The sequence below is a fragment of the Mastigoproctus giganteus genome, chromosome 8, assembly GCF_048544385.1.
Source record: "Mastigoproctus giganteus isolate SK-2022 chromosome 8, ASM4854438v1, whole genome shotgun sequence".
In the NCBI taxonomy this organism is placed as follows: Eukaryota; Metazoa; Arthropoda; class Arachnida; order Uropygi; family Thelyphonidae; genus Mastigoproctus; species Mastigoproctus giganteus.
Genome location: NC_143582.1, coordinates 72,482,837 through 72,495,975, shown reverse-complemented (window position 1 = coordinate 72,495,975; position 13,139 = coordinate 72,482,837). Strand labels below are relative to the sequence as shown.

At 39.2% G+C, this 13,139-nt stretch overlaps 1 protein-coding gene across 1 annotated transcript in view; it reads left to right on the top strand.

Annotated features, from left to right (window-relative positions):
* LOC150081627 (glutamyl aminopeptidase-like) overlaps window positions 1-13,139 on the top strand; it is a 253,803-nt gene that overhangs the window by 184,099 nt on the left and 56,565 nt on the right. Inside the window, exon 11 of the mRNA XM_090380268.1 lies at window positions 5,917-6,064. Coding sequence (XP_090236394.1) covers window positions 5,917-6,064 — 148 coding nt within the window. The remainder of the gene's footprint in view (window positions 1-5,916; window positions 6,065-13,139) is intronic.

Sequence of the window (13,139 nt, the reverse complement as noted above, 5' to 3'; positions counted from 1 at the left end):
ACATGCTATTCTTGCTCTTTTTGGGATTGTGGAATGCCCCACCAAAGATTGTTAAATATCCTTTTAAAGTCGTATAAATCCAGCACTTCACCAATCTTCATATTCCTGTGTATATAGCACCACTGTAAATGTAACTTTCTTTAGAACTGCATTTTTTAAAAGCAGATTGCCTATTAGAAGCAAGACCAGCTGCATTATACTGAATGTTGTCTGTTTATCATCAGTCTTTCCCTAGACAGGGAAAGACTGATCTTTATATAAACTTTCCCTAGAAAGGGAAGTAAAGCAGGCTGAAAAGAGCCTGGATTACTCAGGTATGACTGATTAGAACCACTCAACAAGATTTTTTGCGAAGTAGATTTCCAAATAGTTAGGAAGGCTATTAGATCACAAGGTGGCTGCAGGGTAGGAGGCAGAAGGTTATGATTAATGGTTGCTCTCCAGATTGAACTAATGTAAGAAATGGGATACCCAAAGGATTGGTACTGGGACCAATGTTGTTTCGGATTTTCTTAAATGACATCAACTAAGGGATGGACTTGATGTCAAAATTTACAGAATGATCAGTGTCAAACAACATTTTGTCAGGACAACTTAGGTCCCAAGTGTGACCTAACCTTGGAAAAAAAAAAAAAAAATGCAAACTTTGGGAATAGCATGTAAATGAAATTCACAAAGAAAGGGATTTGGGGGTTACAATATGGGTGGGTATGAAGTTCTCCATGCAGTGCAGAAAGGTGATATGGAGGGTACATGGTGACATATCATTGATTTCTTGAGCATTTGCGTATAGTGATGGTAAAATCAATCCCATTGCAAGACAGTTTTAAGACCATATTTGGAATACTGTATTCAAGTATGGAATTGCACATAACATAGCTGATGAGATTGGCAAAAGGGCATCTATACAAAGAAAGTCTTCAAATATGTAAGCTACAAAGCTTTGTAGCTTAAAAAGCTCTGTAACCTTAGAGGGCATCTATATGAGATCTATTAAAGGCTCTGAAAGGAGAAAATAAAATGAATGAGGACAAAATTTTCACTACTACAAATGAACCATAACTGAGGCACAAATTACAGGGGAAGAGATTTTGAGTGGATTATAGGAAGTTTTTATATATATATATATACAGGGTGTCTCAAAAATATTGGTACAAACGTTTAGGGGAGGTAGGTAACATCTAAAGGGTATGTGAATCTCATAGGAACCCATAACTGGAAACGTCATGGGAAAGTAGTAGCAGAGGCACAAAAAGCAGAAATGACACAAGACAGTAATTAGTGGCAAACATTTATTTGACATAATATTAACAATGGAGTATGAGATGGATGCATTTCATGATGTTACAACAGATGCTCGAAGGTTCCACCATGAGACGCGATGCATGTGTCACACCGATGCAGCATGGATTGGCGGACGTGGTCAAACACACCTGGAGTTTCTTTGACAGTAGCAGCAGCGCAGACGAGTCTCACCACGAGATCTATTTCCGTCTCCACAGGCGATTCATACACGATAGATTTGAGGGCCCCCCAACAGAAAGAAATCAGGGCTCAATAAATCAGGTGAGCGTGGGGGCCAGACAATGGGTCCACCACGGCCAATCCATCGACGCCCAAAATGCCTGTTCAAATGGTCACAAACACATCTTCCATAATGGGCAGGCACCCCATCATAGGGCACCTCCGTAGCCAAGTGGGAAGGAGCAGCAGTGCGTAGCACACGCTTCTTGATTAGACCGGGGTTCGAGCCCATCCCCACCAAATACGGATAATGCGGAAAGGTCAGGGAATGACTACCGCATATTCCTGGAGCAATATGGCCTTAGTTGCTAATGCTCCTAAAACCAAATAACAACAACAACAGCACCCCGCCATGTTGAAACCAAATGTTGTCTCACATTTGCTGGAACATCATCAAGTAACCCTGGTCAAGAAAGATCCAATATTTAGCAGAGTTCGTGCAGGATAGTAATAGGTATGGGCCGACTAAGCAGTCACCGACCATACCTGCCCACACATTTATTGCGAAGCAATGTTGTGCCGCATGGGGGTGCACACCGTGTGGGTTGTCGTGAGCCCACACATGAGCATTGTGCTGATTGAATAAGCCTTCCCGAGTGAAATAAGCCTCATCCGTGAACAAAAATAGGCTGGAAAATTCAAGTCTTGAACACTTTCTTGGAGAAACCACTGCGCAAAAGCCACACGTGCAGGATGATCTTGGGGAAACAGTAACTGAACCCTTTGGAGATGAAAAGGGTGTAAGGAATCGTCGTGCCAGACATGCTGTACACTGCAACGAGACACTCCTAAGACAGAGGCAACGGCACGTGTGCTGGTAGTAGGATTATTCTGGACGGCATTCAACACACATTCTTCCATGGTGGGAGTTCGTGTCGAATGTGGTCTGCCCACACTACTCCTGTTACCTCTAAATGACCCATAATCGCAGAAATTTTGATGCACATGCACAAACAAACAGTGGTCCGGTACATGTCTGTCTGGGAAGCGTTCTCCATAAATTCGTTGAGCGGCTCATCTATTGCCCTCTGCTAATCCATACTCTAAGGTGTATGTCTGCTAGCTCACAGTTCGTATATCGATGCATGCTCTTCGTGCGGCAACTACTGCTTGAATGAGTAAACCAGAAATTTTCCCTCTCGCGAACTGATGAACAGCACCATCTACCGACTTACGGTGACATTTCCGGTTATGGGTTCCTATGCAATTCACATTCCTTTAGATGTTACCTACCTTCCCTAAACGTTTGTACCAATATTTTTGAAACACCCTGTATATATCCAATGAGCTGTTAATTACTAGAATAAGTGGCCTCTGTGCGCATTTGAGGCTGACAGCTTGAGGAATTTCAAAGGCCAGCTGGATAGATACCTATTAAGTAGCAAATCACATAGGTAGTTTTTATTTTATTTATTTTTTTGGCTGGTGATAAAGCTTGGAGCTTCCTTGCACCACAAGGTCAATACTAATAGCGAAGTATGTTTATGCAATCAAAAATTATATATACTTCTTTTTTTTTTTTTTTTTTTTTTTTTTTTTTGATTTGGTAGTTGTTGGCGCATCGGCTTCTATGGCCATATTGCACCTCCCAAGGTTTTTGCAGTACTTTGATCCAAGCCCGAGGCGGGAATCGAACCCGCGACCTTTGGGTTGCCGGGCAGGTATTTTACTCACTCGGCTAGCCCGGTCGGCATATATACTTCACCTTTTTATAAACTCTATTATAAAACCTCTTAATCATCATTTGTGCCACTAGTCCCCAGAGACCTCTCATTCTTAATACAAGCAATAAAGTGATCTGCATACAAAGTCTTAGAAGTCCCAAATTAAATTTATGGTTCAGTGAATACAAAACAATCTGTAAATAGGGTAAAGCGACAAGTGGAATGCCAATGCACTACTGTATAGCCCCCTTCCCGAAAAGAACAAGGTCATAAACTGGCAATTAATCTGATGCAGGTGGTCATAAAAACTAAGTTGCCCTTTTCATTTTTGTCTATTCCAAGAATTGGGTTTTTTTGACTACCCAAGCAATTAAGAATGTTTGCATAGTTCCCAAAATTCTTATGGTATATCCATGTAGTATGCTCGTTATAACAGTGAGTGATTGTATGGGAATATGTGTAAATTAAAATCATTATAACCATGATCTCGTTATTTCCATGCTTGTTATAACCAAGTTCAACTGTAGTTGTATTTTTTAGACAAACTGAAGTTTGTACATTGGCATCATTATTGTAACATCTCATATTGAGAAATCCTTCACAATGAGTTGCCCTCCTTATATTTCAAATAAGTAATGCTTCCCCTATTAGAGAAGACTACTTTTACTTATTTTCAGTTGAGTTTGTTTGAAGCACTGTTTCAGACAGCACTGTTTGAAGCTATTTTGCTTCTTATCAGTGAGCAGGTAGGTATGCAGAGGTATAAGGGGTGACAACCCAACTGTGACTTGTTTGCACAATATGAGGGATGCCAAAAGGTGTGCTTCTTATACTAATAATATTTTAGGGCAGAAAGCCTCAAACGATGATATTAGTTAGTGCATTTGCATCAGTGCTATAGTCTCAACTGAGTTGTCACCCCTTATACCTCTGGGTACCTACCTGCTGAATGATGAGAAGCCAAATAGCTTTGAAACGGTGCTGTCTGGGTGGCGGTCTCAACTGAAAGTAAGCAACAGTTGTCTTCTCTAATGGGGCAGTGTTACTTATTTGAAGTATAAGGAGGGTAACTCATTGTGATGGATTTCACAATATGAGATGTTATAATAATGATACCAGTGTACAAACTTCAGTTTGTCTAAAAAATTCAACTATGTTGTAATGATGAAAATGCACTAACTAATGTCATAGTTTGAATTTTTCACAGTTTGAGGCTTCCTGCCCTAAAATATTATTACGTTAAGAACTAAATGGGTAACTACAGACTAGTCAGTCTGACTTCAGTGATAGTGAAACCATGGAGGCAACAATAAAGAGTGTAGTACAGGGACATTTAGATAGAAATGAAATTCTGAATGCTGCACAACACTGTTTTGTTAAGGAAAAATCATATTTAACTCACCTCATTAGCTATTTTAACAAAGTTACTCCTGAGCTGAATGTAGGAAATGATTTTGACATCATTGTTTAGATTTTAGAAAAGATGTGACTCAGACCTTCTTGAGAATTTGCTGTATAAGTTGGAACATCTTAGAATCAGGAGTAGGATTCTAAGATGCATTGCTGTGTGGCTACAGGGTAGAAAGCAGAGGGTTGTGATAATGGTTATTTGTTGGATTGGTCTATCATTAGAAGTGGGTACCCCCCCACAAGGATAAGTTTTGGGACCATTGTTGTTTCTGATTTGCATAAATGACACCGACAAAGGGGTACAGGGTCAAAATTGTGATGTCATAATTTGCAGATGATGTGAAGGTTGGGAGAGTGGTTATGATCATTGCAGCATTCCCTTCAGGATGATTTCGGATAGGCTTTATCACAAAAGTTGCAGATATATTTTAATGCAGAAAATTGCAAGTTTTCACTTGGATCTTACACATATACAGTTCATGGGATTGAATTTAAAAAAACAGTAGAAGAAGAAAGGGATTTCGGAGTTATAATATCGCTCTGAGAAGTGTGGGCAGGCAGAAGAAAAGCCCATGGTGATGATATATCAAACATTTGCTTATAGAGATAGGTCATAAACCCACTGTGTAAGGCAGTTATGAGACCACACTTGAAATACTATGCCCAAGCGTGAAACTGGACCAAAAAAACTAAAAAAGATATTGCACTTCTTGAATGGGTCCAAAGATAGGCAACTCATTTGGTGAGATCTGCAAAAGGGCATCTGTACAAGGAAAGACTTTGAATATGCGTGTGTGCTGCAGAGCGTGGCAACCAGGTGGTGGGCCTCGATAAGATCTGTTCTGAAAGGAATTGTAAAATGAAGGCATATAAAAACTGATGATTACATTAAATAAATCTCAGGGAAATTCACAGATCAGCTGGCTTCAGAGGTGTTCTACCTTGTGGGAAGAGGGAAACACATAGGTTGTTTATTTTATTTTTATTATTAATTTTAATTTTTTTTTTTATATATATTCTTTATTTTTATTTATTTTTTGGTCAGTGCAGCAAACACCTATGGCTTCCTTGCAAATATATGGCTAATACTAAAAAAATAAAAAACTTATCATTCATGAATTTAATAATGATGATCCTATCATAATAAGTGTGCATTCTTCTTATTAAATTATCTCTTTTTGAAATAAAAATTACCCATTGGTTCTCAATTGATATTATTGCCTTTATAATAAATAAAAGGTTTTTACTTATTACTATTTTATTGGAAGATATAAAACAAGAGAAAAGATAATTTTGTATTGTATTCCCTGTTTTCTAGAAATGGTATATTAGATGCTAACATAGCATTAGATCTGACATTGTATTTAAAGAAAGAAGAAAACTATGCACCTTGGATTGCTGCTTTAGGCGAGTTCTCAGTGTTGGATCAATTACTGCAGGGAAGTGAGGATGTTGAGATATTAGAGGTATAATATATGTATTGTTTTTCATGTGAATTGTTGTCAGATAGTTATTCTTATGCAGGATACACTGCCTGGCAACTTTATTAGGACCATAGAGGTATGAACTACATGAAATAATAGTATATAAATCAAAAAAGGTCACGTAGTGTTTGACACTTGTAAGAAAGTGTTATGAAACTATGAAACATAATTTGTGCCCAAATCAGTTCATTTTATTCGTTGTTCATTTTGGGGAGAGGATGGCAGACAGATTTCCAAAAGAGTTATGATTAGTATGCATTTAGCAGGTGCCTTAGCAGTTAGGATGGCCAAGCAGTTAGTTCTGTCAAATGCTAAAAGACTAGTATTATTTGAGTCTTTGGCAATTGGAAAAATTCCAAGGAAACATCTGTAAACAGATGCAGCTATAGGGTGGAGAGAGAGGTTCCCAACATTTGGAGTAGATAATCAACTATAATCATTGCCAAATGATGGAGAAGATTTTCATGAAATCACTGATCTCAGACACTAATTTGGAAAATACCGCTGAACTGATGCCAGAATATGAAGGATGACTGCAGGAGGACAAGTGGTCTGATGAGTCTTTATTTACCCTTATCAGTAATCCAGGAAGAGTACATATATGGAGGAAACCAAAATAGGCACCAGAACCATCTCATTGTGTAGCAGCAGTATAGGCTGTTGGAGGTGTAATGGTATGGGGAATGTTTTTGTGTAAAATCTGTGTACCCCTGATGTTATTGGAAGGCACTTCAAATATCAGAATATATATGAACATTATTGTGGACCATCATGTAATGTTCACATAATCCATTCCAAAAATCTTAATCCCATTGAGCATCTGTAGGATGAACTGTAAAGGTTGTTTGTCAGCACAATCCTCTTCTCACCTCACATCATGAACAGGAGAGTTTTGTAATATAAGTGGTCCAATTTGCATCATTTTGCTTTTCGATATCTTGAATCATGCCTGGTTCAGGCCAGAGATATCCAACAAATTATTAGCTCATGGTTCTAATAAAATGGCCAGGTAGTGTATATCTCTTGCATTCTGATCTTTTACTCAACAGAGTGATGAAACCTAATACTTTGTTGAGTCAAAGTTAAATAAAAATCAAAACTGAAAGATTTACTCTTCCTAAATTTGAAAGTGAGCCTTATATATAGCTGCTAACCCTCTGGGTTTACAGTGGAGAATCCATCTTATTGAATTGATCTCGCCATCAGAACATATTTTTTAATATACCAGTTTCTCTGTCCTTTTGCAACAATATAGTTTTAAAAAAAAAAGAAAATAAATGTGTCCTTTATACTCTGGGACAACCAGATCTAATCCACCAGAGGAATTCGCATGCTAGAGAGCGAGAATAGAAGAACATCACCATATTTGTTAGTCACACGAGGTGGAACCACATTTACACAAGAACATGTACTTTTATACCCTCTCGCTGGACAACTTGGATACAGCAGCCTTCTCAATCTTTATGTTTTTCTTAAAAAAAATAGTAACTATGTTAGAATTGGAATTTTTTTAATATTCTGTGAATTTCTTCCTATTTTTGTTAACAAATATGGCCATAATAAACACCTGAGAACGGTTTGCTGTAATTGTCCAGGTAGCATAAAAAATGCAAAATTTATTGCTGCAAAATTTTAATTTCCAATACAATTTAGCATTAGCATTAGTAGAGGCATTTGATGCAAGAAAGCAAGCTTATACAGCATCAGCCAAAAAAAAAAATAAATAAATAAATAAATAAAAAATAACCACTTCCACTTCACCCCTCTGTTCGTTCGAAATACCTGTCCAGCTGAGCCTTAAACTTATTTAGGCTATCAACTTCCACGACAAGGGATGGAAGTCTATTCCACCAACCAACCACCTTTGGTTGGTTGGTAGAATAGACCTAATGTCGTCTAATACTGCAATACACCTAATATCGTCATTGGACAATATTAGGTGTATTGGGGGATTGGTTTTCCTTCTTTGCGTGCACGTTCCCGCAAGTATCCCCAGTATACTTACGTGACTGCCTAGTAGCCTTGTATAGCAGGACAATGGTCTCGAGCCCTAAAAGATCTATTTGGCCGCATATGGAATAGAACCTGCAGTTCTGACCAGAGTTGTCTTTCACTACAAGACCTTTCGATTATAGTCAGATCTTGAAGTGCCGCAATATAAGTTCTTTATTCTAATATCTTTGTTCTGGTTGTCGTGTAGTAAGAGAACTGGTCTGAGGCAGCAAATGCATAAACGGAACATAGTTTAATACTGAATCATACTAAAGAAATTGTACATACATGGTCAATAAGCAATAAAGCTCTAATGGCAGGGACAGGCAAATAATACATCATCTAGCTATAACAATTCATACCAATTATATATAAATAGTTTGATTTTAACATTGTTTATAAAATGGTAATTGGTGGGCTCTTAGTGTATGTAATCTTCGTGTGGATGGCTCATCTCTAGTATGTACTGGCATGTGGCAAACTGGTTACATTTGCTGTCAGAGGATCATAATGGGTGACAATACTAAAGGTCGCGCTATTTAAGATAGCACTCATAAGGTGTGCTTTACTTATTGTACATCAGTGAGTTATAATAGATGACAGTACTAAGTGTCACACTATTTAAGATAGCAGCATTAAGATATTCTGTAACTTACTAATATTAGCATAATAATCATGTTATTGAAGAGTAATGTTTATATATATAACAGAAGGGAGTCATCATGACTTTGGCATTTGCAGTAGTAGAGGCATATGATGCAAGAAAGCAAGCTTATGCAGCATCGCCAAAAAAAAAAAAAAAAAACCACTTCCACTTCACGCCTCTGTTCGTTCGAAATACCTGTCCAGCTGAGCCTTAAATTTATTAAGGGTATCAACTTCCACGACAAGGGATGGAAGTCTGTTCCACCAACCAACCACCCACTGGCTAAAGGCAAATTTCCATACGTCCATCCTAAATCTGTCTTTCCTCAGTTTGAATTTATGCCCTTTCGGGTGATTATTCTGAGCAATAGGAAGAATCGCATCAGCATTGAGCATGCTCAAACCATTCAAGGCTTTATACACCTCTATCAGATCACCTCACTGGTGCCTAGTCTCCAAACACAAACACTGCAATTTGCAAAACTTAAGCCTTTATTTGTAAGATCACCCCTTTGTTCCATTCACCAATCTTGTTGCCCTTCTCTGTACTCATTCCAGCATCTCTACATCCTTCATGAAATGAGGCCTCCAGACCTGATACAGTACTCTAGGTGTGACCTGACCATTGCCTTATACAAGGGAATAATCACCTCCTTATCCCTGCTAGAAAAATTCCTATATATCATTAACAATATACCATGAGCTACTCTTGCAGCCCGTCTGCACTGCTCAGAGAACTTCATATCTGCCTGCACAATTATCCCCAGGTCCTTTTCATTCTCTACCACTGTCAGCGTAGTACCACAGAGTTGATACGTTGATCTGGGCTTACTGTTTCCCATATCTAGTACTTTACATTTGTCAATGTTAAACTTCAGTTGCCACCTCTCAGCCCATCTGCTCAACCTTTCCAGATCCTGTTGCAGCAGCAATAGTATCAGTAGTGTCCTTAACAACCCTGCCAACCTTTGTATCGTCTGCAAACTTGGACATTAAACCTGATACACCATCATCAATATCATTTATAAATACAGAAAACAACAATGGACCCAACACTGAACCCTGAGGGACTCCACTAATAACATTAGTCCACGATGAGCAGTGTCCACTGATTACCACTCTCTGTCTTCTCCCCCTCAGCCACCCCTTTATCCATAGCAGCAATTTGCCTCCAATGCCACACTGCTCCAATTTGTGCAGCAGTCTTCCATGTGCAACAGTATCAAAAGCCTTTCTAAGATCCAAGTATATAATATCAAAGTTATTCCCTGCATCCAGTTCTTGTGACTGCATCATAGTAGCCAATCAAATTGATCAGACAAGACTTCCCCTTAACAAAACCATGCTGTGTCTGAGCTATAACTGAAGTCTTGTCTAGATGATCCTGCAGTGGTTCTTTAACCAGTGCCTCCATTAATTTTCCAGGAACAGAAGTTAAACTAACAGGTCTATAATTACTTGTGTTGCCCTTTGATCCTCCTTTGTGAATTGGGGTCACATTTGAACATCTCCAGTCCATGGGTACTTCCCCTGAGTCCAAGGAAGCTCTCATAATTATGGCTACGGGTTTGCTTACTTCCTTTGCTGCCTCCTTTAATATAACTGGATAGATCCCATCCACCCCAGGTGCCTTTCTTGTGTTTATCTTCAAAAATTTCTCCTCCACTTTACTCTCAGTTATTACAAGATTCTCTAGCTTACTGCCAGAGTTGAATACACCTCTGGCATTCCCCTCGCTGAATAACTCCTCATGTGTGAATGTCGATGCAAAATATTCATTTAGTTTGTTAGCTACCTGAACAGGATCATCAACAGTTGACCCATCGATATCAAGTGGGCCAATCTGATTTGTCCCCTTCCTTCTAGAGTTTACATAAGTAAAGAACTCTTTGCTGTTTTTCTTTGCATCCCTTGCCAAAGATTTCTCGTAATCTGCCTTCGCTTGCCTAACCTCCTTTGTAACTTGGTTACAGATCAACTTGTATCTATCATAGGCTTCTCTGTCACGTGTTAATTTGTATGTATCCCATGCATTTTTCTTCTCTGCCATATGCCTCATTTTTCATCTGACATCCATTTAGGCCTAAACCTTGAACAATATTTCTTAGTTGGTATGTAAAGCCTAGTAGCTTCCAAGATAAGTTCTTTGATTGCTTCCCATTTTGAATTTGCTGTTGGTAACATCATCAGTTGATCCCACTGTATAGAATTTAAATACTGTCTCAGTCCACCGTAGTCGCCTTTACGAAAGCAATACTCCTTCCCTTTACCCCTAATGGCAGTTACCTCTTTGAGTAAATCCCACTTCAGAACACTGTGATCACTGCCACCTAGTGGTTCATTTATGTGCAGATTCTTAATGCATGAAGAATCACTACTGATAATCAAATCAAGAGTATTACTCCCTCTAGTTGCCTCCCGAACATGCTGATGTAGAAAACAATCATCCAATAAATCCACAAAAGCCTTGCTAGTGTGTGAGTGACCAGCCCCCAAATTCCAGTCATTATCTGGGAAATTAAAATCCCCCATTATAAGACTCTCTGATTTACTGGCCCACTCTATTTCCCTGTGCAGTTTTTTTATTATACTCATCAGAGTCATTAGGCCTATAGCACACTCCTACTCCCAGTGCTTATGTCACACCAAACTGACTCGATACTGCACTGTCCAGCGATGTCGACTGGCTTCACTCTCTTGGATTTTATGTGTTTCTTAACTAATAGCATAACCCCTCCTCCCTTACTATCCTGTATATCCTTTCTGTAGACATTGTACTCCCCAAATTCCATTTCTGCATTCCTTATATCTGTGTGACACCACGTCTCAGATATCCCAACAATATCCGCCTTTGATGCTTTGAGCAATACCTCAAATTCATCAAATTTATTTACCAAAATCCTGGAATTGGTGTACACACAAGTATACATGCACCTGTTCCTCTTCTTAGCTACCCTGACACAACCCATATGTTTACTTGTACCACAGTGACTCCCAGCAATTTCTGAAATATCCTGCGTCTTGTTTTCCAGGCTTCTGCTCATTCCAATAAAAGCAGTGCAAGAATCACTTTCATCTCTGCCAGTGGCTACTGTTACTCTATTAGTCTTTGTCTTAGTCTTACTGTAGACTTCTGTACAAAGTTTCATGTTTCTCTGTCTTCTTTCGGACTCTTGCTACCGCTCTATCTGCTGCTGCTGCTGTCTTGCCTCTAACTGTCACTCTCTCCTATCACTGTCATTCTGCTCTCTCGCCTCTGTTCTTCTCTTGGGTATATCACCACTTATCACGCGAACTTTCATCTGCCCGGAGCTTGGTCTGGGCGGGGGGCAACATTCCTCTGACGCTGTGACTCGAGACAAACAAAAGAGTATTTTCCAGAGAGAGAGAGAGAGAGCGAAGCTTGTATTTTTCTGGACTAGTGAACTTGATCTCTCCATAGCGATTGTTATCTCGAGTTGAGACAATAGTGGCAAGAGTAAATTGCCACCACGTGAGGATGAAATCTATATACGTTCGGGGGTGCGGGTTCGAAACTACCTAATTTGGAGCTCTAGTTATTGCCAAGGCATTAATAGCCCTTAGTGTGTGATGTTAGTTTAGTATTTTTTCCTGAAATGACCAAAACACCTATTGGGGGATGTATGGGGAATGTCTCCAAATTAATAAGTAAAATGTGGGCATTTTACAATACCTTTGTAGTAGGCCTCCATAGCCAAGTGGTCAGGAGTGGGATTGCAATAGCACAGGCCCTTTGAGTAGACTGGGGTTCAAGCTCCTGACTGCTAAAAACGGTAGATCTGCCAACCAAACTGGACCAGCGTAGCAGATTATGGTCTATTTCCCCTCAGCACGAATTGTTGAGGGGGCTTACATCCTGTAGTGGATTGATAATAGCTGCAGTTTAATTTTTTTTTTTTACATAAGGCAATGGTCAGGCTACACCTTGAGTACTGCATACAGGTCTGGAGGCCGCATTTTAGGAAGGATGAAGAGTTGCTAGAACAAGTACGAAGAACGGCAACAAGATTGGTGAGAGTTACAAAATAGTTCTCTTACCAGGAGAGGCTTAAATTCTGTAAGTTGCAGCATCTGGAGATTAGGCACCTGAGAGATGATCTGATTGAAGTGTACAAGGCCTTGAATGGTTTGAGCAGGCTCAATGCTGATGGGATACTTCTCCTTGATGAGATTAAGAACCTGAGGGGGCATAGATTCAAATTGAGGAAAGTCAGTTGTAGAATAGATGTGCAGAATTTTTTTGCATTTAGCCAGTGGGTTTTTGATTGCTAGAAGAGACTTCCATATGTTGTTGTGGAAGTTGCTAGCTTAAATAAATTTAAAGCTGAACTAGATAGAAATTGCAGTGACTGGATTGGTAAAATGGGAAGATTTTTTTTTTTTTTTTTTTTTGGCTGAT